Genomic DNA, 26,483 nt, shown 5'->3' with positions numbered 1-26,483 from the left:
CTTGACTCAGTGGAATGGAAACACTTTCCGTCTGATGAATGAGTGGAGAGACCGAGGTGAGGGTCGCGGATCTACGGCCGATTGGTCGACCTATAAGCCTGGAGACGCTCCCGATTACACTTCTGCCAATTTTATCGTGAACTACCGGAGCGGGACAGCTACCAATGGCGACCTTGCTGGTTTTGCTGCTAGCCCTCACCGTCAGAAATCTATGCCCGAGGGTGTTGACAGATTTATGCTAGATGCTGATCCCCTTGGTAAAGGTTCCAACAAGCGTGCTCGCCACACCAATGACCCATACTGGGACCGAGTTCCACTTCTTATTCGCGACCAAATTTTGCATGGTAGCTTTCCTCCTCCTCAATTTCCTGCAGAGCCTTATCCATTCTGGGTGATTAACGATGATAAAGTATGTTGATTTCTTTCCACTTTCTTTGATTCCTGCTGTATCAGCTTGGGGTACTGATTACTTTCTTGTTGTAGGTTAAGCCTCAGGGTGAGTCTACCAAATCGGCTTCTATTTCCAAGAAGAGGATGCGCACAAGGGTCGAGGAGACAGGGGAAGGTAACAAAATATAGCTTTTATTCTAAGTACATGTACTTGCCCCTGTTTTTTGCCTTCACGTGTTCTGACGCTGAACCTTGTGCAGAAATTCCCTCGACGCGAGGATGAAGATGTTGGAGGGTCCGATACTGTGGTTGAAGTTTGGTTCCAAGGCGTAATCCTCTCGGGGAAGGTGGCGGCAAGGAGTGGTGCTGAAAAGCTCGGACGTTGTGATCGACATCCCCGATCAAGATGATGAGGACGATATATTCGGGGACGAGCAGCTGTTTGATGAGGATGCTGGTGGTCAGAAGGAAGGGGAGGTTCCTGTGGAAACTGCTATTGTGACTCCTATCGTGCAGCTGGAGCTCAGGGGCCGACCCAAACATCGCTCCAAAAGCTTCCCAGAAGGATGTTGGGTCTCCCTCGGGTGTTCAGACATCTTTACCATATCGGGCCCTATGTGTGATTCTCTTGGCGCATTACACTCGGAGGAGTTCGGCTCCTATACTGATGAGCAGATGATTGCTGCGTGCCCCTGTATCATGACATTGCGCCGGTCTTTGATAATCTGGTAAGTGGTTTGTTTGAACTCTTCCTTTTGATGTTATCGGGCCTTACTAATCTCGTCTTGGGATGGAATTTGTAGGCGTTGAATCGGTCGAGGTTGGAGGCTGCACTCCGCCGACAAGAGATTAGGAAGTTGGAGGCTGCTCTTCAGCAGGAGAAGGAACGATCTCGTGATCTGGAGATCAAACTCGCCGATGCGCAAGGTATATTGTTTACATAGTTGTGTTGATTGAGTTCTTCGTACCAATGTCCTGAGTCAATTATTGTTCTTCTAGCCGAAATATCTAGTATAGATCTAGACGCTTCTTCGGAGTATAGGCTTATGAAGAGAAAATGGGATATCGAGAAAGATCTTGTGGAGAATCTTCGACAACGAATTTCCAATAAGGATGGGAAGATAGACCGACAGGAGGCCGAGATCCAGCAACTTCAAGAGGAATTGGACAGATATCGCCTGTTTGAGTATGTCCCCGAGGAGATAGATAACTTACGGGCTCGCTTGGGCATGTTTCAAAGACTTGCTGGTGATAAAACGTTACTAGCCGATAATCTGGAGAGTCAAAATGGTTCCCTTAGGCTTCAAAATCGAGATCTTCATGAAGATCGGCGACGAATTTTGAGGGAAAAAACTGTGGCCGAACAGTCCAACCGAGATCTTCTTGAAAGGACCAAGGGTTTCGATAAGCTGTCCAGTGACCTAGAGTGGACCCAAGCCCAGTTATCGATGCTACAATTGTCCTATAATCGTCAGAGGGCCGAGTGGAGCGATCACAAGAAATATTTCCCTTCGAATGAATTCAATGAACAATACTATAATGAGTTAACTTTGAAGCTTTCTAAGGCCGAGGATGAGGTGTCCAAGTCTGTGGAGTCGCTAGAATCTGTGTTGTCAACCCTATCAGGTCTCTGGAGTGCATGCTGGGGTGGCCTTAAGACCGAGTTAATTTGTTGTTTTTACTCCGTGTTCTGCTATATTCTGTGTTTAACATGCTTATAATGTTTTGCTGCAGCCGAGCAGGGTCATGCCAAGGATCTGGAGATAGATGTGCACAACCTCGGGTAAGAGGTGGAGCAGTAGAAGAAGGCTGAAGGCGAGACGAAGGTTAAACTCCAAGCCGCCGAGTCGAGGTCCGAGCAGCTTTCTCAACAGATTGTGTACGAGAGAAACGCTCATCAGAGCGAGCTTGCTGAGGCGATCAAGGCCGGTGTAAACGAGTACATCGCGCAAAAGCGCCGCGAGGTTGCTCAGAGGAAGGGAGGGGCCGGTGTTGTTCCACCCAGTAGTTGATCACGCCTTTTGTAGTGCTGCGCCACTAATTTTCCCTTTGTTGCGGGTTGTAATTCGTTTGAACACTTGTCCCATGCTTCTTTGAACAATTTCTTTAAATGGGGTGCTGTGTCGCCAAGCTTGTTTTTCCTTTTCTATTTTCCTTGACAATTTCCGCCTTTTCCATTGTGTTGACAACTCTCTTGAAAATCTCATCCTTATCTTGTTGTTTATGCTACACACCTGCATTTGATGTCACATGTATTGGTTATTAGTGCATTTTCTGTCCAACACACTCAACAAGGAGGGTCATCGAGCCCGATGCCATGTCCCATCCGAGGTATCTCATCACTATCTTTTAGATTCAGTGGAAGGGTTATAGTCGTCCTAGTTCTAGGCCCGATAATCCCTAGTGGTTATCGACCAACCAACTCGGGCAAGTGGTCACGACCACCTGCGATGGGGGTAACCTTTCAGATGTAAGTAGGTTACCTAGCTGAGAACAAATCGTGTCTTAACAACCTTTGGTATCTGGCTTCCAACCACCAGTACCCTTAGGTTACCTCGGCACTTGCACACTGCCACTGCCCCGAGTATCGAATAGCCAGTCGACTGTAAGTCACCTCGACACTTCCACACTGGCTTTGCCCCGAGTACGGATGACCATTAGAGTGTAAGTCACCTCGGCACTTCCTCACTGGCTTTGCCCCGAGTACGAATGACCATTCGAGTGTAAGTCACCTCGGCACTTCCTCACTGGCTTTGCCCCGAGTACGAATGACCATTGGTCGTTCATGTCATATTTCCTACCCCTCGCGGTTTAAAAGAAATGAATGACAAGTATGTTTACATGTTTCCCTCGAACCCCTCATGGGTAATAGAGTTTCATATGTTGAGCGTTCCACGGTTTTAACTCGGGTTTGCCGTCTGGTTTGAGTAATCGATAAGCTCCCTCGCCAGCTTTAGACACGATTGTGTATGGTCCTCCCCACCTTGCCGCTAGTTTACCGCCCTTTTTTTCACGTTCCCAATCGGCTACATATTTCAACACTAACTTCCCCAGTTGAAATTCTCTTGGTCGAACTCGTTTGTTGTACTCTCGTTGTAATCTCCTTTGGTAATTCTCCATTTTTTGTAACGCCATCTCCAATGTTTCCTCCAAGTCATCGAGCTTGGCGAATATTAGATCTGCCGATATGTTTCGCCTCTAGGCTTCAGTTCTTGTGGTGGGTATCATTGCTTCAGTTGGTAGTATCGCTTCAGTTCCATAGGTCAGCATGAAAGGTGATAGCCCTGTTACTTCCCTTCGAGTGGTTCGATAGGCCCATAAAATATTGTAGAGTTCTTCGCACCAATTACCGTATTCTCCATCTAATTTTTTATTCATATTATCGGCGATAGTTTTGTTTGTGATCTCGTCCTGCCCATTACTTTGAGGGTATATGGGGGTAGCCTTGCTTTTTCTGATGTTGTAGGTGTTAAATAATAGGTCGATGTTTTCTCCCTGGAGCTGTTTTCCATTATCCGAGACGATGGCTGCCGGTACTCTGAAACGACATATGATGTGCTCCCAAATGAACCTGAAGACGTCCTTGTCACGGATATGTCTTAGTGGTGCCGCCTCCACCCATTTAGTGAAGTAATCCGTCGCTACTATTAAGTATTTTCTCTGCCCCGATCCCACATGTAATGGTCCCACGATATCGATCCCCCACTTTGCGAAGGGCCAGGGGCTTACTACCGAGTTTAGAGTTACTGAAGGTGCATGTATCTTATTACCAAACCGCTGGCATTCTTATCAAGCTTGCGCCATTTTTTTTGCATCATCGTTCATATACGGCCAGAAGTATCCTATCGTTTTCGCTCTCGCTGATAGAGTTCGTCCCGAGCTGTGATTTCCGGCTACTCCATAGTGTAGTTCATTCAAGATTGTCTGGCCTTCTTCCTTAATTAAGCATCTTAAGAGTGGAACCAGGTATGATTTCCTGTATAGGATTCCGTCTATTAGCTCGTAAGCGGCCGATTTGCTTTTCACTTTGTTGATCTCGGGTCGCCCCTTGGGTAACTCGCCTGTCTCCAAGTACGAATGAATCGGCTTTCTCCAATCTCCGTCCGGATATCTATCGGCCGTGTTGATAGCCACGTCGATGTGCACCTCGGGTGTCTCTGGTATAGATGGGGCGAGGAGTCTCATGACACGAATACCCTCCATACTTGGGTCTGTGAGCTGGGATGCAATATATTCCAATGCTTCCGAGTGTCGATTATCTTTTCTGCATATGTGGCGAAATTTGATGCTGGGGATCTGGTCGATATAGAATTGGGCGAGCTCCCAGTACTTCTGCAAAATCGGGTCGTGGATGGCGTATTTTCCTGTGATTTGTCGGATCACCAACTGCGAGTCGCTAGTTAGTCTTACATCTTGTAGGACCATCTCGACGATTAATCTCAGGGCGTGAATCGCAACTTCGTACTCGATGACGTTGTTTGTCGCCTTAAATTCCAATCTAAACGAATGGACCATTTTTCGTCCCTTTGGTGTGGTAAAGACTATCCCAACTCCCGATCCATCTTTGTTGGACGCTCCATCGACGAATACTTCCCAACGTGATGGGCTACTTGCTTTGAGTAAGTCGGTCGGGTCTTCTCGATCTTCTTCCATTCCGGGTATGTCCTCGACCTCATCTTCGTCGCTTAGTGGAAAATCTTCCACTACTTGTTCCTTCACTGCTGTCCTCATTTCGTAGAAAACATTGAACTGTTTAATTTGCACCCCCCCATTTGGAGATCCTTCCAGGTCGGCCTGCATTGTCCAGTACCGCCTCAATAGGTGATTTTGTAAGCACGCGGATCCGATGGGCTTGGAAATACGTCCTTAGCTTCAGGGTGGCGAAAGCTAGCGCTAGAATCATCTGTTCCATCCTTGTATAATTTTTCTCGGCCGGACTTAATGTTTTGCTGATGAAGTAAACATGCTTTTCCTCGCTCCCTTCATTTCGAACTAAGACTGCACTGATAGCATATGAAGTTGCTCCGAGGTATAATGTGAGAATCTCCGATGGCTCGGGTCTTTGTAATACTGGAAGACTTGCAAGATGTAGCTTAATATTCTGAAACGCCTCCTCACAGGCGTCCGTCCATTGAATTTCTCTCCTTTTTTAAGAGTGCTAAAGAAATCCTTGCATTTGTCGGACGACCGAGATATGAATCGCCCCAATGCTGCTATACTTCCGTTCAGCTTTTGTACGTCTTTTATTATGGCTGGTGACGCCATCTCGAGGATGGCTCTGACTTTCTCGGAATATGCTTCTATCCCCTTTGGAGTGATGATATATCCCAAAAATTTGCCCGATGTGACCCAAAAATCACATTTGGTCGGGTTAACTTTCATTTTATATTCTCTCATCGTTCGAAAAATTTCCCGCAGGTCTCGGATGTGATTCTTGGCTAGGCGACTTTTTACTAGCATATCGTCGACATAGACCTCAATGGTGTTGTGGATCTGGTCTTCAAACATGTCGCCCACCAGCCTATGATATGTGGCGCCTGCATTCTTCAGCCCAAACGGCATCTTGGTGTAGCAGTATAGGCCCTTTGGTGTGAAGAAGGAGGTGTGTTCTTGATCCTCGGGAGCCAGCGGGATCTGGTTATACCCGAGTATCCGTCCATCAACGTTAGTGCCTCGTACCCCACTATAGATTCCACCACTTGATCGATGCTTGGGAGAGGGAAGCTGTCCTTCGGACAGGCTTTGTTCAGGTCGCTGAAGTCAATGCAGATTCTGACTCCTCCGTTTTTCTTTGGTACCACGACCATGTTGGATATCCACTGTGGGTAGTGCGATTTCCTGATTATCCCCAAATCTTGTAACTATTTTAATTCCTTCTCGACGGTCGTGTGTAATTCTGGTGCGATTCGCCTCATCTTTTGTCGGACTGGCTTGAAGCTTGGGTCGATCCTTAGATGGTGACAACATACCTCCGGATCTATACCCTCCATATCGTGCATGTTCCATGCGAATGCGTCCATGTTTTCATTTAGCACCGCCACGAGCTGGTTTACTTGTTCGTCGGATAGTAAGGACCCGATCCTTACCACCCTTGGTTCTTCTACAGTTCCCAAATTAATCTCCTGGGTAGGTTCCACGACCGAGAAGTTTGGTTTTGATTCCTTCACCGGTGCCGTCTCCTTTAATTGTTATGAAGGCTCGTTTCCTCGTGCTTCGTAAGTCATGACCGCCTGCGAAATAACTCTTTCCAGTTCTTCTGCGACTTTGGATTCTTTAGCCTTTTTCTTCTCTCCCCTTTGTCGTTCTCGCCGCTCCTCATTTATCTGGGGATCGACCTGCATGCACTGTCGGGCTGCCTTTGGATCTCCTACGACCTCAGCTATCCCCTTGTACGTTGAGAATCGTAGCCTTTGATGATAGGACGATGCCACTCCTTTGATTCCTGCGATCCATGGTCTTCCGATTATAGCTTCATAGGGCAAGGCGACATCAGCCACGCAGAATGTGGTTAAAGTATCTAGGTAACCACCTCCATCCGATACCCTTGGAGTTACTTCGCTCTTCGGGATCGTTACGGTCCCATTAAAACCGTAGATACGATATGTCGATGGGACGAGTATATCATCTGACAACTTCATCCTTTTGAACATATCGTAGAAGAGTACTTCGACTGAGCTCCCACTATCTACTAGTATCCTTCTTACCCCCCATTCTTCAATCAGAAGGGTGATAACCAAGGAATCACTGTGAGCTTGGCCGTTCATCGGGACATCCTGAGCCGAGAAAAAGATGGGTCGCATCATCCAGGGTTCCATCGGCAAAGCTTTTGCTACACTGAAAATTTCCTTCCCATTATGATCTCTCTTGTGGATCCTTGACATGATTCTATGATTCAGATTGTACACTTGAGTGGCGGAATGGGAAATCGTGTTGACAAACTGCGCGGATCTGTCGATCCGGACCTGATGAACGGGTGCATCGGGCGCTGCGGTCGTTTGGGATGGGTGTCGGACGAACTGTCTCAGATAACCATCTCTAATAAGGTGTTGCACGATATCTTTCACTTCTCGATAGTTATTTGTAGAGTGGCCTCGATATTGATGATAATGGAAATATTCTGGGTGATCTTTGGTCTCCTCGAACTGTATCCCTCTTGAAGCTGGGTATATGATGTCACTTCTTTTTTCGACCTCTTTGAAGATTTCTTCTAGTGGAGCATTCAAAGGGGTGTATGTTCTCGCCTCGTGCCTCGGCCTCTTTCCTTTAGCCACCCATTCCTTCTTCTAATTTCCTCGTGCAGGTGGGCTCGGTCTCTTCTCGGGCCGCCTTTGAACATCGTCCGATGCCGACTCGGGTGCCGCACTAGCCTCTTGCACTCCCCTATCCCTTGACTCTTCCTGAATTTCTTCTACGGCGATGAAATGTTCTTGTATTTACCTCATTTCTTTCAATGTTTGTGGTTTTTCAGTGAACATGGCTATCCAGATGGGATCTGACCTCCCAAGTGCGTTTTCGAACCCGAATATCTGCTGGTCGAATGGTACTTTCCCAATTTATGTACACAAATTTCTCCATCTATCGGTCAATGATCTGAGAGGTTCTCTGAACCGTCGGGCCAAGGTGAATAACCTGTTGACCCTGGGCCGAGGTCTGCTGTTGTGCATGTATGTTTCGAGGAAGGCTTCAACTAGAGTCTCATAACTGTTGACTGTTCCTGGTGAGAGGTTGTAGAACCATTTTCTTGCCTCGCATTCCAATCTTACAGGGAAGAACTTGCACATTACCGCCTCATGGTTTTTCCATTATATTAGGGACATTGTGTACATCTTCAAATGCTCAACTGCGTCTCCCGTGCCGTCGAACCTTGATGGGAAGGTGGGGAGCGTGCACTTATGTGGGAAGGCCCTTAGTTATAGCTCTTGGGTGAACGGGGTCCTCTCGGCCTCGCTTATGACCTCGGCGAGCTTATCTTCTTCGTCGGTTCCTGACAACTTCCTTATCTTTTCCTCTAACTCTCTTAGCTTGGCTTCAGTCGCATTGTCGGACCTTGTGTTTCTCTGTTGATTGTTCCTCTCGTGCCTTTCGTCGTCTGTCGATGAATCCTCGGGTGGACCGTATCTTCTGATAGGTGTTATTGGGGGTGGTCCTGATCGACCGGAATTGCTTGGTCCTACTGCAGGTGGTACCTGCCCGATTCGGCCTTGGTGTCCTGATGTCCCTCGGCTAGAAGATCCTCTCGACCTCGACCTTAAGTTCCGTAGCTGATAGTTCTCGAACTCTAGAGCTAGGTTCCTCTGCTGAAGATCCCTTAAAGCCGCCTCTTGCCTTCTTTGGCTTTCTAGAATTGCGAGTAGTGTTGGATCTGTACTTTCATGGATAGAGTGACCATTTGGATGGCCTAAATGGGCAGGGGGTGGTGCCGTCATCACAGGTGGTGGAGGTGGTACTGTGGGGGGTATCTGAGTCGATGTCGCCGGATCGATTCTGATAGTTGTTTCTCGTCCTAGTTGTACTCGCCTTAGTCGTTCTTGCTCTCTCCCGAGGGCTTCTTGATACTCAGCTTGTCGTCTGATGTTTCGTCTCTGAGCATGCAGGATTAATGCTTCCTCATCATCTTCCGTGTCTGACGCGGTAAGTCCATCTATTTGATCATCCCTCCTTGGGGGCGAGGCGATTCGCTTCAGAGGCGATGTGTCATCGTCTCATCCCAGATCGATCTCCTCGTCCACAGTTGGCATACCCCTTGCAGCAGCTTGTGATTCCTCTGGTGGTGGATGCCCGTCACTCCCTCGCCTCGTCCCAGTTACTCCTCCTTGCATGTTGTTACTGGAGATCGTGCGGTTCCTCAGAGTTCTTCCCATCTCTGACATGCTAGCCATCGGACACAGTGTGTTGTTAGTCCGAGAGTCATTCCTACACTGAAAATGAGTTTCAAAAGTATGATTCCCTCTACTCTGCCATGCTGACCTCGCCAATTTGCCCTGTTCAGACTCTAAGTGTCTCCTTTTAGACGGGTATCATGATACGTCGCTTTCAAAGTTTCACGACGTCGCTTTCAGTACCACGACTCTGTTCAGCTTGTCCTACATTCCCTAGACTCCAAATCATTAACACCTAGTTCTCTGTGGGTAAAAGGTCCAAATTCATACTTTTATGAGGTCAGCACCCCACGGCAAAAACTGTACTAAGACTTATGCACTCCCTTGGAACTACAAAGGGATGTCTTCCCTTGATTCCTTGGATTCCTTCACCGGCGACCAATAATCTCGCCGTGTTGTTGTTTTGGCATTTTCCCCAGCCAACATGAAACCTCAAGCAACTTCAACCACACATCAAAGATGTTATTTGGGAGTTTATGGGTATTCCGTTGTTGAAATCGCAAGACAAAAACTAAGATCAAAATACGAAGACAAGTGCGAAAAATACTAGGAAAACGAATATTAAGACAAGAAAACAGACTCGCCTACAAGCAAGACTAGTCGACTGTTCGGGATCGACCCAACTGAAAATGTTTGCTAACGACTTGATCTTAACAATGAAAACTTAACTATATCAACAGACTTCAAACCAAACGATCATATACATACTTTCACCAAGCAGAATTCATCCCATATCATCAACTAACACGCAAAGTGTTTTTAGGAGCTTTTGGATCGTCTCTGCCGGCACATGCAGTCAAGGTATCCGGAGAACTTAGACGTTCCCCATTAGTCGGCGCCATAATGTAGTGGCATAAAACCACACACCAAATCCAACGAAGTAGAAGATGATTTAACACAAAGTGAAGATACACAACAAATGTAGACACAAGAACATACGTGGTTCGGTATGATTACCTACGTCCACGGGGTGAAAGGATGGATGTTATTATTTTTTTTCTTTGATTACAAGGTGTTCTCTCCTTCTCAAATGGTGTAACTCTCAAACTCTCAAATGTAGTGTCTTGTTTCTCTCTCTTTCAACCTGCCTCTCTCTCTCTCGACCTTCCCTTATATTTATAGGCCAAGGTCGACATACAACAGAATTACAATGTTGGTCACATTACATCAATTTAGATGTTCCCTATCGGACCTTCACTGCTCGCCCAACTTTCTGGTTTGACCGATAGTTCTTCACCCGAGGCCGAGTCTTAATCGTCTGGTTAACACGATGTCGCCCTTCTTTCTTCTCGTTTCTTTGTTTGACCATCTTCCTTCGTCTGACCGAGTGCTTTCTGATTGTTCGCCCGATCTGTCAGAGGATAAGGTTCACGTCACATCTGACAACTATTGGTCCATCACGTCCGACCCACGTGATACCTCGCTCTTCGCGCCGTTTGGTTCTATCTTGTGCTTCTCCGCTCTTTGTTCTTTGGTGTATCACAGCTTAGGATCTTGCCACCTAGCTCTGTGGATTATCTACACCTACATACCTTTTTTTACTCAGCGGTACACTCTAAGGCCTCATACATTGCCTTTTATACTCGATGTAGCCTGTAGCATGTCTTGATTGAAACGGTACCACGAAACAAAAATGTATCAGCAAGCAAGTATCCTTTAGGAAATAAATATGCATTCACATTTCTTAAACTTAGCAACAACAAAAGTTTATCAATATCACACTTTAGATTGTCAGAACACTATTTTACATTGGATCCTTTTCTTTTTTTATTTTGGCACAACCGCTATGTCCTCTGGAAACAACAAAGAACACCCAATGAGATCAATTTCGAAAAATTTAAACAATGTAGATCCATAACTTTAATGGAAAACTTATAGGAAAGGGTTGCATACCTCGAAAGTGAGTATGAAATTCAAACCTTGAATCAGTTCAAGAGTTCTTGCCATTATTAATTTTGACTGAACTGATTTTTTCTACACAAAAATAAGATTTTTATTGGGAAAGCCAAAACATTTAGGGGGAAAGCTGACTATGGTCAAGTAGTTTTGATTTTATGGTCAATATGGGTGGAAACATGAATCTCATGACCTAGTAACATTATCATCATCAACTTTCCTAAAAATCGCAGGTAAAGTTGTAAACGAAGATTCGTTTAATTCAAGATTTAAATTCTCATGATATCATCATGATTAGAAAATATAATTAATACATGGTTTGAAAATTATGTAATGGTTTGATCGGGAATAATATATTAGATGAACACCAAATCTATAAGAACAAATTATCTATGCTCGATTTTAGATCAGTTTAAGAATGCAATACCTTTATTTACTACGTTATTATTCATATTTTAGTGATCGATAATACTTATGATTTTTGATTAAAAAGACTTAAGGATTCTTTATATGATAAATACATTAGAATATAAAGAAGTGAGTTTAATCGCCAATATTTGTTCTTATATACTAAGTAGCACTTACTGATATGTCACAGCTCTGTGTATATATTCGCGATACAAAATTAGAATCACGTGTAACATAGGCTAAAAATATAATCAGAAACGATGATCTTTGAAGGTTAAACTTGGACTTCACACAAATATTGCTTGGTTTTAGCCTCCCCAAGGAAGTGTCTGGATATGCTCGCAAAAACGCTTTGTGAAAAAGATAAATAGTTGGATTGTTTAAATCATATATGAAGTTGATCAAATCAATGTACAGTTGAAAATGAAAGTTTTTAATAAAAGTTGCTCGATCAATTAGTTTTAATATGAATAAACATTCAAAGGCTAAGCATATCTTTTTACTCGTCGAATGGACACAACTAATCTTAAATCTTTAGAGAAAAGATGTCATTGATGATTATCTCGTTCCACTTTGAAGAGGATGAGGAGAAGAATGAACTCTTCACAGATTGTTTTTCTATTTGCCCCCTAATTGACATTAAGTCATCTCTCATTGACTAAAAGTCAGCTTCCCCCCTAAATGTTTTAGCTTTCCCAGTAACAAAAATCAAAAATAAAATAAGCAGAAAAAGGATTTCAAATAACTGAAAAAAATAGAACCCCCTATTCTAATCTAATCAAACTGAAATCCTTTTTACAACAACTAATATTTTAGGTTTCTTATCATCCTTCCCGTTGAAATCAAGTTTACAGTTTAAACTCCGGACAACCAAAATCATCATATTGAATCCCCAAATCACACGATTCACACGTAAAAGTAAAAGACAACTCTATAGTAGTAAACTTAACTATTAACTTTTGTTAGCATTTCTACGAACACATAATGCTCTACACAGTTAATTGAAAAACTTTTTTTTTGTGAATTGGTTATATATTAAGAGAGAGAAAAAATAAAACTAGGAATCAACAGACTGACCCCTAAAAAAAATTATGTGTTGGTGATTGTTCCCATCAAGGCGGCTGACGCCCTAATGTTGCAACCTACCAACCGATGATCTTCTTCGGAAAAAACAGAGTTTTCCAAAACTGAGGTTGACAAAGTATTAGACCTACGCTTTAGTTTATCTCAAATTAAAATTGTAGAAAGAAAATTTGGCATGATTAAACTCCAACTCTGATAAAGAGAAGATTTGAAAGCCTCTTTTGCCGATCGATATGCAGCCTGGTTACCGTCTCTTGGTGTGTAGATAAATCCTAAAAAATTATCACAACCAGATAAAAGAAGCATAGCTTCTTTGAGAATCGATTCATTATGCCATTTAACTAAGTTGTTATTCCCTTGTGTAAAAGCCAGAATTCTCTCGCAATCCCGTTCCATCCAGAAATATTGTAAGTTCATCTCTTTAGCCCATTTAGCTCCCTGCAAAAGATCTAGTGCCTCCGCCTTTTCTGGACATGTTGCTCTGAAGAATCCTGATTTTGCTCCTTGACTGTTCCCTGCACAGTTCCTTAAGATTAGACCAAAACCATAAATCAAGGATTCTGAGACTCAAGCAACATCAAAATTGATCTTTAATTGGTTTGTTAATGGAGGATTCCAATAACAAATGGTTTTCTCAATCTGATGCGAAACATTAGATTAATTCATATTTGCGTCCTCTGCAGGTTTCCAAAATTGTAAGTGTCTCAAAACTGCAAGGCTAATGCTCAAGGAAGAACTAGATTTATCTTCGAATATTCTGCAACACCTCTCCTTCCATATAAACCAACATTTTATAGCTGTATGTCAATTGAGTTACATCTAACACTCATCCAAACATTAAAATAATCTATAAAAGGAGTTCCAATTCCCAAGTCAGGACACATACCAACCATAGGAGGTAGCATCCACAAAGACTTGGCAAATGAACACTCAAAGAACAAATGAGACAAAGGTTCAATTTCGGAATTACAGAAAATACAAGTTTGATCTGAAGAACCAATCTTGTGTCTGACAGGTAGGGAATCATTTAAGCATTTCCACAAAAATATTTTAATTCTTTGAGAGATGTTAATTTTCCAAAAGGCCTTCCAAAAAGTGTGTGTTGCCTCAGATTGAGCTACAATCATATTAAGATTATCATAGAAAGACTTTACTGTAAAGACTCCATTGTTGGTTAATAACCATCTAATTTTATTTTTTTCTAAACCATTTTCCAGAGAGATAAACAAGTTAATGTGTAGGATTTTCTGGGAAATAACATGAGGAAAAGTAGCGGAGATTGTGAGTTGGTTCCACTTGTAAGTATCAGGGTCAATCAAGTCTGATACAAGTGTTAACAAAGGGTTTGTGTTGAGACCATAGTAACTTAAAGGGAAATCTAAATCAGGAATTCATCTATCATTCCAAAGACTAATAGACTGGCCATCCCCTACCTCCCAACATATGTGATTTTCTATGAAAGACACACCTTGCAAAATGCATTTCCAAATCCAAGATGCATTTGTATTTTTTTTCTTTTTAGGACAAAAATGGATTTATTCCTATAATATTTAGACTTTAACAACTTAGCCAACCAAGAGTCTGGTTGTGAGACCAATCTCCATGCTATCTTTGTTACCATAGCCTTGTTCATTTTTCCCGCCTCTTTGAAACCCATACCTCTTACAGGGGTTGAATTACAGAGGAAATCCCAAGCCATAGGATAATGACCCCTAGCGTTAGAATGTTTCCCCCACCAAAAATCCCTTTGAATATCATTTATCCTTTTTATTATCTTTTTAGGAAGAATGAAACAACCCATTTGAAAAATAGGGAAAATAGATAGAATAGATTTATTGAGGATTACTTTACTCGCCTGTGAGAGAATTTTGCTCATCCAACCTTTTATTCTCTCTTCCATTTTCTTGACAATAGAGTCGAAAGTTTTGAGTTTAGACCTATCAATGAATAAAGGAGCGCCTAAATAAGAATCTTTAATAGAACTTTTCTTAATCTTAAGAAGTTTTAAAATCATTCTCTGTAATTTAGGATGAGTCTTTTTACTAAAGAAAATGCCAGATTTATTGAAATTTATCATCTGTCCTGAAGCTAAACTAAAGGTTTCTATGATATTTAGAATACTTTTACAGTTTTGTAAATCTGCTTTAGTAAATAAGAGACAGTCATCAGCAAAAAAAAGATGCGACACAGGAGGACTATATCTAGAAATCTTAGTGCCATGGACTAATTTTTCCTTTTATTTAGCTAGCAAAAGCCTAGAGAAAACTTCCATACAAATCAAAAACAGGTAAGGAGACAGTGGATCTCCTTGCCTTAAACCCCTAGTTGGTTTGAAAAATTCTCCTGGACTACCATTTAACAAAACATCAATAGAAGAGGTGGATATACATTGATTAATAAGTTGACACCATTCACTACTAAAACCTAATGCTAACATTTCCCTATTTAAGAAATCCCAATTTACCCTATCAAATGCTTTTGACATATCTATCTTAATCCCAAGCCCTCCTATCTTTGATTTTTTTTCTTCTGAAGTGAATAAATTACTTCATGTGCAACAATGATGTTGTCATATACTTGTCTTCCAGACAAGAAGGCCGACTGAAATGGATAAATAATTTTATCCAAAAGTTTTTTCATTCTATTAGCTAACAACTTAGAAAGGATTTTATAAGGTGTATTACATAATCCTATAGGTCTGAAATCACTAGGATCAGTTGGATTCTTAATTTTAGTCAGGATTTAAAGTTTTTGACACAAAAAATTCTTGAATGCAGCTGACTATCTGAGAACCTACCAGTTTCCAGTTGTGTTTAAAAAAACTTACTGGAAACCCGTCCGGTCATGGTGACTTATTTGGTTTCATAGACTTAACTACTTCCCAAATTTACTCTTTGGAAGGAATTTCCATTAGACAAGTGTTATCCTGCTCATTTATTCCTATCGTTAAATGTTTAAAAAATCTCATTATCATCTCTTACAGGAGTGGCTGAAAAGAGATTCACAAAAGTCTTTTAGGACTACCTTAATCTCATTTTTATCCACTTTTAGCTCACCATCAGGAGCTAGCATGCAACCTATATTATTCATTTCCCTTCTTTTCAAGGTCTTTATATGAAAATACTTTGTATTTCTCTCTCCTAGGTTCACAATGTTATCTCTAGATATTTGTTTAGCTATCTCTTCTTCTGTGTCATAAATCCTTTCTAAATGATGAAGTTTTTCATTTATTTTTGATTGAACTATAAGAGAGAAACTCTGTTTGTTAAGTTTTTCAATATCAGACAATAAATTCCTAATCTTCTTAGTTGGTAGCCCAAAAACTGATTTTTTCCACAATAATAATTGCACACCCAGTGAGTCTAAATTATTAACTAAGGCTATAGAATGATTACTATCCGAAGAATTCCAGCTAAAATGAATAAGATCAATGCAACTCTGCTCTTTGAGCCAAGTATCAAAAAATTTAAATGTAAAGAAATGATTTTGACTAGAGCCGCCATCTAACAATAACATCAGGGGACAATGATCAGATCCCACATGAGCTAAGATCTTGAGGATGGAATTTGGGAATCTAGAAGTCCATTCCACATTTTCCATTCCTTTATCTAGCCTTTCCTGAATGTTATTCAGGAAATCTCTGTGATTATTCCAAGTGAAATTACTTCCTGCAAAACCTATGTCATCTAAGGCAGACCGTTCTAAGAGTCTTTTAAAGGGATCAACTTCACTTTCAATAAAAAGGATACCTCCCTTTTTCTCACATTGATTAAAAATTTAATTAAAATCACCCAAAACAATCCATGCCATTTTCTTATAGTTAACTCTAATTCAGATTTCCTCTAGAAATTTCCAAGAATATATTTTACCAGGTTTGTATGGACTTCCATAAAACCCTATAAATAACCGTTCTTGTTCAACAAAATTAGTTTTGATTAAAATATTTATCATATGATTATTATTGGCTCGATTTAGGAAACACATGTTTTAGGAAAGATCAAACTGATTTCCCTAAATCAGTTTGCACCTCCTCAAGTATTTTAGGAATCTGATTTCTAAATTACATTAGGAATTAGTTCTTTATTTAGGACTTCTATTTCTAGGAAATTCTAGATTATCCGTAGGCCTATAAATAAGAGTGATAACCCTTTGGTTATAAAATCTCAGTCTGAATTGTAGAGGTGTGTGAAGAAGTCTATTCTCTAAGTTTCAATAAGAAGTTTATTGCTGCAGTAGAGTAGGCACATTGCCGAACCACTATAATTCTTTGTGTTCTTGTTTAAATTCCACACTAGTTTTCTGTATGAAGATCTTGGGGTGCTTAGGAAGTATCTAATATTAAGCACAACAAACTGGTATCAGAGAATCCAAAGTTTGTTTGAAGTCAGAAACAGAATTTGAAGGTGAATATGTCGAAGTCGATGTCGAATGCAAAGTTTGAAGTAGAGAAATTTGATGGTAAAAACAACTTTACCATGTGGCAACGTGAAGTTCGTGATGCTTTGAGTCAACAAGACATAGAGGATGCTCTATTAGAAGTAAAACCTGCTGTACCATCCGTTTGTAGCTTTGAGTCAACAAGACAAAGATAAATCGTCAGGCTTGTAGCACAATCCGTTTGTGCCTTACAAGGGAGATAAAGTACGATGTGATGAGTGAGAATGTAGCTTTCAAGCTATGGAAGAATCTGGAAGATAAGTATGTAGTGAAAAGTATTTCAAACCGAATCATGATGCAGATAAGACTTTTCAGATTCAACAAAAAACTAGATACCTCTATGGTTGAACACCTCGCTGAGTACAATAGATTAATTGCTTATGCACTTAATATTGGAGTGAAACTCGAAGATGAAACCAAAACTTGCTGTTTTTTGGCATCTCTACCTGATTCGTATGAGATTTTCATTGATAGTTTATCGAATAAGATAGATGATAAAACACTCAAGTTTGATGATGTGGCTGCTGCACTTATAAGTTATGATATTAGGCAAAGGGATAAAGATTTGAACAGGGAATCGACTAGTGAGGCTTGACAGTCAGAGGGAAGTCTGACAATAAGAATTCAGGTAAATCAAGTTTCAAACCGAAGTCCAAATCAAAGATCCCAGCATATGATGAATGCTCATTTTGTCATCAGACTGGACATTGGAAGAAGGATTGTCCTGAAGCAAAGAATAAGGACAAGAAGAAGAATTTATACGCAAACGTTGCTAAAATCAAGTCTGGTGCTATTGAAGATGATGAATATGACAAGTTCCCGATGACTGTTCATGATTCCGCATTAGTTGCAGATACAACTGAGTGCGTTATGGATTGCGCAGCTTCCTACCATATGTGCCTTAGGAAGGACTGGTTCGTTAAGTTTGAAAAGTTTGATGGACCAAGGGTGTTTATGGGTAACAATAATACCTGTAAAGTTGAAGGGATTGGGAAGATTCGTTTGAAGATGAATGATGGTGTTGTTCAAGAGCTTGAAGATATTCGTTATGTACCAAAATTGAAGATAAATATGATCTCAGTAGGTGAACTTGACTCCCGAGGCTTCGAGATGACATTGAAAGGTGGATTTTTGAAGGTATATTCAATGGGATAGTTGTTATGAAAGGTTCAAAACATGGAAACTTGTATTTTCTGCAAGGAAACACAAGTGTGAGTGAAGGAACTGCAGCAGTTTCGGATAGTGTTGAGTCAGACACTACCAAACTATGGCATATGCGTTTAGGGCATACCGGAGAAAAGTCTTTGCAAAAGCTGACTTCGCAAGGCTTGTTGAAAGGCACAAAATCATGCAGCAAGTTGGGATTTGTGAACATTGTGTGAAGGGGAAGAGAACTAGAACGAAGTTTATGACCGGTAAAAGCACCACAAAGGAAATTCTAGACTATGTTCACACAGATGTATGGGGACCTTCAAGGACTGCATCCTTGAGAGGTAGAAGATATTTTGTCTCTTTTATAGATGACTTCACCAGAAGAGTATGGGTGTACACCATGAATAGAAAGGATGAAATTTCAGGAATATTTTTGAAGTGGAAGAAGAAGGTCGAGATGAAGACCGGCAGGAAAGTGAAGGCCTTAAGATCGGACAATGGTGGTGAATACAAGTCCGATCCATTCCTGCGAATCTGTGAAGATGAAGGCATTGAGCGTTATTTCACAGTAAGGGAGACTCCACAACAGAACGGGGTGGCGGAGCGCATGAATCGTACATTACCGGAAAAAGTACGATGTATGTTGTCTAATGCTGGATTAGGCAAACAATTTTGGATTGCAGTTGTGGAATATGTGTGTCACCTAGTGAATCGATTTCCAACAATTGCACTAGAAGGTAAAACTCCGATGGAAGTATAGTATGGTAAACCAGTTTCAGATTACAATATGTTACATGTATTTGGTTGTCCCGCTTATTACCATATGAGGGAAGGAAAGCTTGATCCTAGAGCCAAGAAAGCTATTTTTGTGGGTTTCCAATCAGGGGTAAAAAGATACACGTTGTGGTGTCCCAAGTCAAAGAAGGTCGTGATAAGTAGGGATGTTACCTTTAATGAGACTACAATGTGGAAAAATGAATCATCTGAAATAGAAGTAGAAAGTCGGCAAATGGCGGAGTTTGAACTGAATGAGAAACCAGCGAAGTCTGTCCATATAGACGAGAATTCTGAAGATGTAGGTTCGGATGAAGACTTAGAATTGTGAACAACTGATGGTTCAACCCAAGAACCAGGACAAGAGGTACAAGTAGAATAAACACGACCTGAAGTACCGGAAGAAGCTACATATTATGATAGTATTTCTCATAGGAAAGAAAAAAGAAATACTCGCCAACCAGAACGGTTTGCGGATATAGTTGCATATGCATTACCGATTGTAGAAGAAGAAATTACTTCCACCCCTGCCGAGATAAATGCTGGAGATTTAAACATTCCCAAACCTATTGGTGAATACACCCCTGCCTAGATAAATGCTGCAAAGAAAACTCCGACGGTTTGAATGCCATTACCCCAAACCTTCAACACCATGTGTCGAATTGCACTAAGTTGCAAGAAGCTTGGGATATCTTAGAAACCGTTTTTGAAGGTAATACCAGTGAAAAGGAAGCTAGGATTCAAAACCTTAATTCCGATTGGGAAAACCTTCGTATGGCAGATGAAGAAACATTTGATGAGTTTAATCACAAAGTGTCTGAAATTGTTAATGCATCTTTTGCATTGGGTAAGACTATTCCTGAAAAGGATATTGTGATAAAAATTCTCAGATCGCTGCCATCCAGATACGATTCTGAGAAGCATTCCATCGTTGAGGGAAATAACCTTGATAATCTTTCCAGAAATACGCTGGTTGGGAAGCTTAAGATCTTTGATCACGAACATTCATCCAAAACCAAGGATGTTGCTTTCAAAGCACACAGGGACACTAAATTACTTGATAAGAGTATAAGAGTAAAAAAGTGTATATCTCTGAAGATGATCACTCTAAGACAGATTCATCAGATGAAAATCTTGACAAGTCAGTCTCGATGATTACAAGACAGTTTAGGGATCTTTTGTTGAAGAGAAATAAACGGTTCCCTAGAGATAAACCTAAGGCATCAGTTAAACCTCATAATCGTATTCCTCCTAAAAATAGGGAAACAGATGAGACTAATGATGAGGATATGCCTCAGTGCTTTATGTGTAAAGGATTTGGTCATTTTGCAAACGAGTGTCCAAATCGTAGAAAATACTGGAACAAAGGTCTTGCGGCAACTCTTGATGAAATGTCTGACAACTATGACTCTAATGAAGACGAGAAATCAAGTGTTGCACTTCTTGGTGAAAATATTGATTTTGATAATTGTAGCAATACATACATCAATCTTGATATTCTTTCAGAAGAGAACCCAACTAATCTGGAAGAAAAAATTGACCAAATTCTTGGAAACTTTATTGGTAATGTTTCAGGTTCCACCATGTGTCTAGCTGCGTGCACATCTCAGAAGCCTGACTTTTATCCTAGTTTGACGTGCTCGTATTGTTCTTTAAAGGGTCATGAACTTTCAAGGTGTTACAAGTACAAACACCAATTGAGGCACGTCAGCAAACTTCAACGAAGAGCAAATCATTTAGCAAGGAAGATTAAACTCCTTCCTTCGACTGCACAAAAGTTATCTCCCTACTCTTGGCCACCAATTTACATCCAACCACATTAACCATTCAATCACCGAGACTAGTCATCTCTGCCATTATTTCCATCTCCTCGGCGTCGTCAGACTCACTCCATTTTCTATCTTCTTTCGTGTCCGAGATCTCTATAAGAATGAGTACACAATCATTAGCCAACACCACTCGTTCTTCTTTGCACAACTCCTTCATCTTCTTGCTCTTTTTACTGCCTCGCATACACAACACAAAATCAACCCATCACCAGCTGAATTACCATTCTTTCCTGTACTCTCCTTGAGAACTTCTCATTCTTAATATCTCGCAATCACCCACTCTTTTCTCCCCATCTCAATCCCGTCTCTATTCTCTGGTTCATAGCCATGACTATTGCAGCAAACCTAGCTTGTTCATGTATAACATACCCCAGTTCATCACCACCGCAGTCATTTCCCTTCGCCGGAAAAACCAACTCTCTTCTTATTGTTCTCAAGCTCAGGCCCTCAGGCCACTGCACCGGTTCAACTTGCATCACCAACTCCACTTCTTTCCAACTTCAGCCAACATCCTTTTTCGCGCCTCAATTTGTTGCTGCCAATTTCTAGCTCCAACTCTCTTCAACCGTACGCATCTTGACTCTCTGTAGCCTGAGTTCTCAATTCAGTTCACCCGAAGTTCGACGACAACAACAACTCTTCATCTTCTCTCCGTCTAGAAAGCTCACTCAATCTCCTCCGTCTATGATCTGTAGACAGCCACCAACTCCCGTCACTTCTCATCTCGTTTAGCCGACAGCTGCTTCGACAGAAGAGTCAAATCGATGCCCGGACTCTTCTCTGATACGAACATCAAAACGATAAGAAGAAAAGGCCACAAGTACTCCCTGTACACATACTCCACTAGTACACATGTCACTCAAATAGGTTCAGGAGTTGCAGTCCTTAGGTGCACAACACTTCTAGTGGGCTACATGTATCACTTTGATTTTTACTGGCCTTGATGTGGCTAAGCGTTGCCAACGAGCATACATGGGCAGCCACGTTCAATTTATCTCTTTCGCCAAACGCCATTTAAGCTGCAGTTTACGCGTTTATATCCCAAATGATTGAATTCACTTGTACTTTCTATAAAAGCACTAAAATAGTGTTATTAGCCAAAATATCGAGTCCTAACTAATATAAATATGGGTATAAAATGTAGCACTTACGTGCTTATCAGTAAGATATAAAAAGTAATCACAAAGCTCTTCATCTCATTCTTTGTGATTCCACAATAACTTGTTCTACTACCATATAGTTAAGTTATTGTGAGGTTATTGATATTTCTATGCTGTTCTTCGGGAATATAAGACCGGATTATCAATTGGTTCATGTTTACCTTGATTTATCAAAAGACGGAACAAAAACTTCATAGGTATTTCTGTGGGAGACAGATTTATCTATCAGAATAGACTTTTCTATGGGAGACAGATTTGTTTATCAAGTCTTCGACTTTGGGTCGTAACAACTCTTAGTTGTGGGTGAGATCAGCTAAGGGAATCAAGTGAGCAGAGTCCTGCTGGGATTCAAAGACGTAAGGAACACGACTGTACCTTAATCAATGTGACATTGGTTAGGGATCAACTACATTCCAGTATGAAGTTAACTTGTAGCAGGCTAGAGTCTGTAGCTGCTTAATACAGTGTGGTGTTCAAATCTGGACTAGGTCCTAGGGTTTTTCTGCATTTGCGGTTTCCTCGTTAACAAAACTTCTGGTGTCTGTGTTATTTTTTTCCGCATTATATTTTTTTATATAATTGAAATATCACAGGTTGTGCGTAGTTCAATTAATTGGTAAATCTAACCTTTGGTTGTTGATTGAAATTGGTTGACACTTGAACATTGGTCTTTGGTACCGTTCAAGTTGTTTCTCATAATAATCAGGCTCACGGATTATATCTGTTTGATTTGATGATTACATTGTGAAACAGATATATAACTCTTGGATATATTTTCCTTGATTGAGTCTGACTGTCTAGTTGATTCTCTTGGAATTATATTGGAGTTAGTCCATACAGATTGCCAAACTAAATGTTGGGTGTGGTTTTTATACCCCCATTTTTTCAATTGGTATCAGAGCAGACAAACACGTTTAAGACCTCATAAGTCTGTGTTTGTAGCAATCTGACTCTATGGACAGAAACACTATCTCTATAAACGTATTGTCAGTCTTCGATGACTCGAATTACTTATAGTGGAAAGTTGTTATGCATGCTTTTATCCAAGCACGTGATTTTCAATCATGGGTTTATGTTGTTAATGGCTATGATCCTCCCATGGTTACAGTAGACGATGTAACTGTTGCAAAGGATATTGGTAGGTATGAGCCAGACGAAATCCTTCTTGCAAAGTAAAATTCTGACGGCTTAAATGCTATCATACATGCCATTACCCCATATCTCAACACCATGTGACTGCGTGCACTCGGTCTAAAGATTCTTGGGATGTCTTAGAAACTGTATTCGAAAGAAATACCTCTGAAAAAGAAGTTAGACTTCAAAACCTAAATTCTGATTGGGAAAACCTTTGTATGGCTGATGAAGATTCATTTCATGAATTTAATCACAAAGTATCTGAAATTATTAATGCATATTTTACATTGGGTAAGACTATTCCTGAAAAGGACATTGTGATGAAAATTCTCAGATCGTTGCCAGCTAAATACGATTCTAAGAAACATGCGATCGTTGAAGGAAATAACCTTGATACACTTTCCAGAAATACTCTTGTTGGGAAGTTAAATATCTTTGATCATGAGCATGCATCCAAATCTGGAAAGGATATTGCTTTCAAAGCACAAAATAACACTAAATTACTTGACAAAAGTAAAAGTGTTGGAAACTCTGTAGTTGATCCCATTGAGATTCATCAGATGAAGATGTTGACAACTCAGTCACACTGATCACAAGACAGTTTAGAGATCTTCTTTTGAAGAGAAGTAAACGGTTCATCAGAGATAAACCCAGGTTATCAGTCAAACCTCATGACCGTGCCCCTCCTAAAAGAATGGACACTGCCGATACTGATGACGAGGATATGCCACAATGCTTCAAGTGTAAAGTTTTTGGTCATTTTGCTAATAAGTGTCCAAATCAGAGAAAATACACTGGAAATAAAGGTCTTGCAGCAACTCTTGATGAAATGTATGATCACTATGATTCAAATGAAGATGAAAAATCAAGTGTTGCACTCCTTGGTGAAAATATTGATTTTGATAATTGTAGCAATACGTACATCAATCTTGATATTCTTCTTGGAGAGACTTCTTCAACCACTTTGGAGGATAAAATGGATTTTTCCCTGTCTACTGAAAATTCTATCTCACATGTTTCAGGTACCTCAATTTGTTTAACAGCATGTTCAGGTATGGTGTCTGAACCATCCTCCACATTCACATGTTCTTATTGTACTCTTAAGGGTCATGAACTCTCTAAATGTTTCAAGTAAAAACATAAAATAAGATATGTCAACAAACTTCAACGGAGAGCTAATCGATTAACAAACAAGCTCAAACTTGTTCATCTGAGGTATGTAAACTCAACTCGTCTCCAAAGAAGTTAATTTCTAAAGAAAAAAGTATACCTCTACAGAAAAGAAAAAGGTCTAAACATTATGTAAAAAACCGTATTAAGAATTTCGTACAAGAAGTGTATGGTGGATAGATTATTGTTCACCCCAACACAACTTAATTGTGTTGAAGGTGCATCTTGTCTCATGTGCCTGGTTTCAAAGAGACAAGAGATGAGCACATATTAGGCTTTAAGAAAAGAAAATTCTTTTTTTTGTCTTCTTTGTGTTTTTTTGGAATTCTGTTGATCTTTTCATATCATAAATTGGTATTGAAAAGGATTTCCCTTTTGATCATTGAAAGAGGGTTAAAATCGACAATTCTGGCTTTTTTTAGGGATGTGAACTGGTCGTACGTGAATCCTTTTTACTTGTATAAAGGTTCTGTAACCCTACATTCCTTTTTCCTTCCCTGAAAACTCATTTTATCACAAGACTACTTGTAGAGTTTGATTTGTGTATTTCTCTCACAATCCCATATTTGAATGAAGAATCCAAGCATCATGTCTTCAGATGGAAAAGATGTTAATATGATTGTTAAGCCATCATTCATGAAGGAAAAAGATAAGTCTCTTTCCTCTATAACTTTGAAGAGAAAAAGGAAGAATATGAAGAAACCAAGGGCTATCCCCTCTAATCTTCAGAAGTTTTCTGGTGTTCTTGAAGAGTCGAAGGAAATAAGGAAAGAGATTCAGCAAATAAAGGCTATTGTTTTAAGAACTCTTGAAATTCAAAAGGCCCTGGTTCGGCATCAGTCTAGAAGGTTCGTTGGCATGAACCTTATGTTCCAATGTCTGTTGATGATAGGAGCTTAAAATACATCATTTGAATATCAATTTCATATACTTTTGTTTACTATTTTCTCTTGTATTTTCGGGTATTATGCTTCATTTGCATTTTGTAGGTATTTTGGAGTCATGCGACGTGAAACAAAGAAAATATGAGCTTAATTCATTGCTCGACGACATTGGAACTGACGGACTTGAAATATAGAAAGATAGAAGGTTCTTTTTCATCATAAACAACAGTTACTGGAGCACCAGGGAATTAGTACTCAGGGCAGTCAGTAAACTACTACTGGAATTTACTAAAAAGACCTGTCACTTTACTTGGGGCCACCTATTTCTAGATTCACATACATATAAATACTACATAGAAGCTACAGAGAAGTTGTTTTTTTTTTAATTCAGTTCACCCAGCTTATGCACGCTCGACCTAACCACTCTCGTTCACAACTAAGAGCAGCTCGGTTCCAAGTCTGACATCGTCCAATTCTTCCGTGTTATAGCTCTGAGGGTGCTAGACGTGGGTTCGAGTGGTTGCAGAAATTCAGGCAAACAAGTTCACTACCAAGACCAAGTGGGTTTTTGTCGAGATATGGCTGGGTTCTTGACAGAAATTGAAGAGCGAAAACCTGCTGCTACTGTCATTGATTTAATGAAGTTTTAGAAGATCAGAGAAGGAGTTGGAGTTGGGTTTTGTTCCAGTTCGAATCTCAGCAAGAGAGAAGGCCCGGGGGCGGAGCCAGCCCATTGCAAGGGTGTGCACTTGCACCCCCTGCCCAGCTGGCTCCAAAGACCATTTTAGGCCCTTTAACCTGTTTTAGCATTTTTGCACCCCTAAAAATTTTGTTTGCACCTATAGAAAATTTTTGCACCCCATTCCCATGATTTTTGGCTCCGCCCTTGAGAAGGCCCAATGAGTTCTTCTATTACCTGTCCAAGCCGCTGAAGATTGCTTCCATTGTTCTAAGCTATGCATGACGTTGATTGATAATGATTTTGTGTTATGAAATGATTTGGAGTTATGAGTTTGTATCAAACTCGTGTATTACAAGGAAGGAATCGATTTGTGTTATCTCCAATGTGCAACAATTATATATCCATGATAGGATCCGGAGATACCTATTTATATAAACCGCAATCGCACGGTGTCTAACTAGTAGACAGAGGCAAGTACGGGTCGTTCTCACGAGGAGCGGTGGAAATACTATAACCAATATCTCTAATAAATTAACCGACAATGATGTTTTTGGATTTTTAGAATTAAGGATTTAAAAAGAACGAAACAAAAGAAATTAAGATTA

General features: G+C 40.6%; 1 protein-coding gene across 1 annotated transcript; it reads right to left on the bottom strand.

Moving 5' to 3' along the window:
- Positions 1-6,578: 6,578 nt before the first annotated feature.
- On the bottom strand, positions 6,579-7,271 carry LOC113294899. Its single transcript, XM_026543272.1, has one exon. The coding sequence runs from the start codon at positions 7,269-7,271 to the stop codon at positions 6,579-6,581; it is 693 nt and encodes a 230-aa protein (XP_026399057.1).
- Positions 7,272-26,483: the final 19,212 nt, after the last annotated feature.

This window comes from Papaver somniferum, chromosome 7 (assembly GCF_003573695.1).
Source record: "Papaver somniferum cultivar HN1 chromosome 7, ASM357369v1, whole genome shotgun sequence".
NCBI lineage: Eukaryota > Viridiplantae > Streptophyta > Magnoliopsida > Ranunculales > Papaveraceae > Papaver > Papaver somniferum.
Note: the sequence above shows the minus strand (reverse complement) of the source record. Positions and strands in the feature narration are given on the sequence as shown.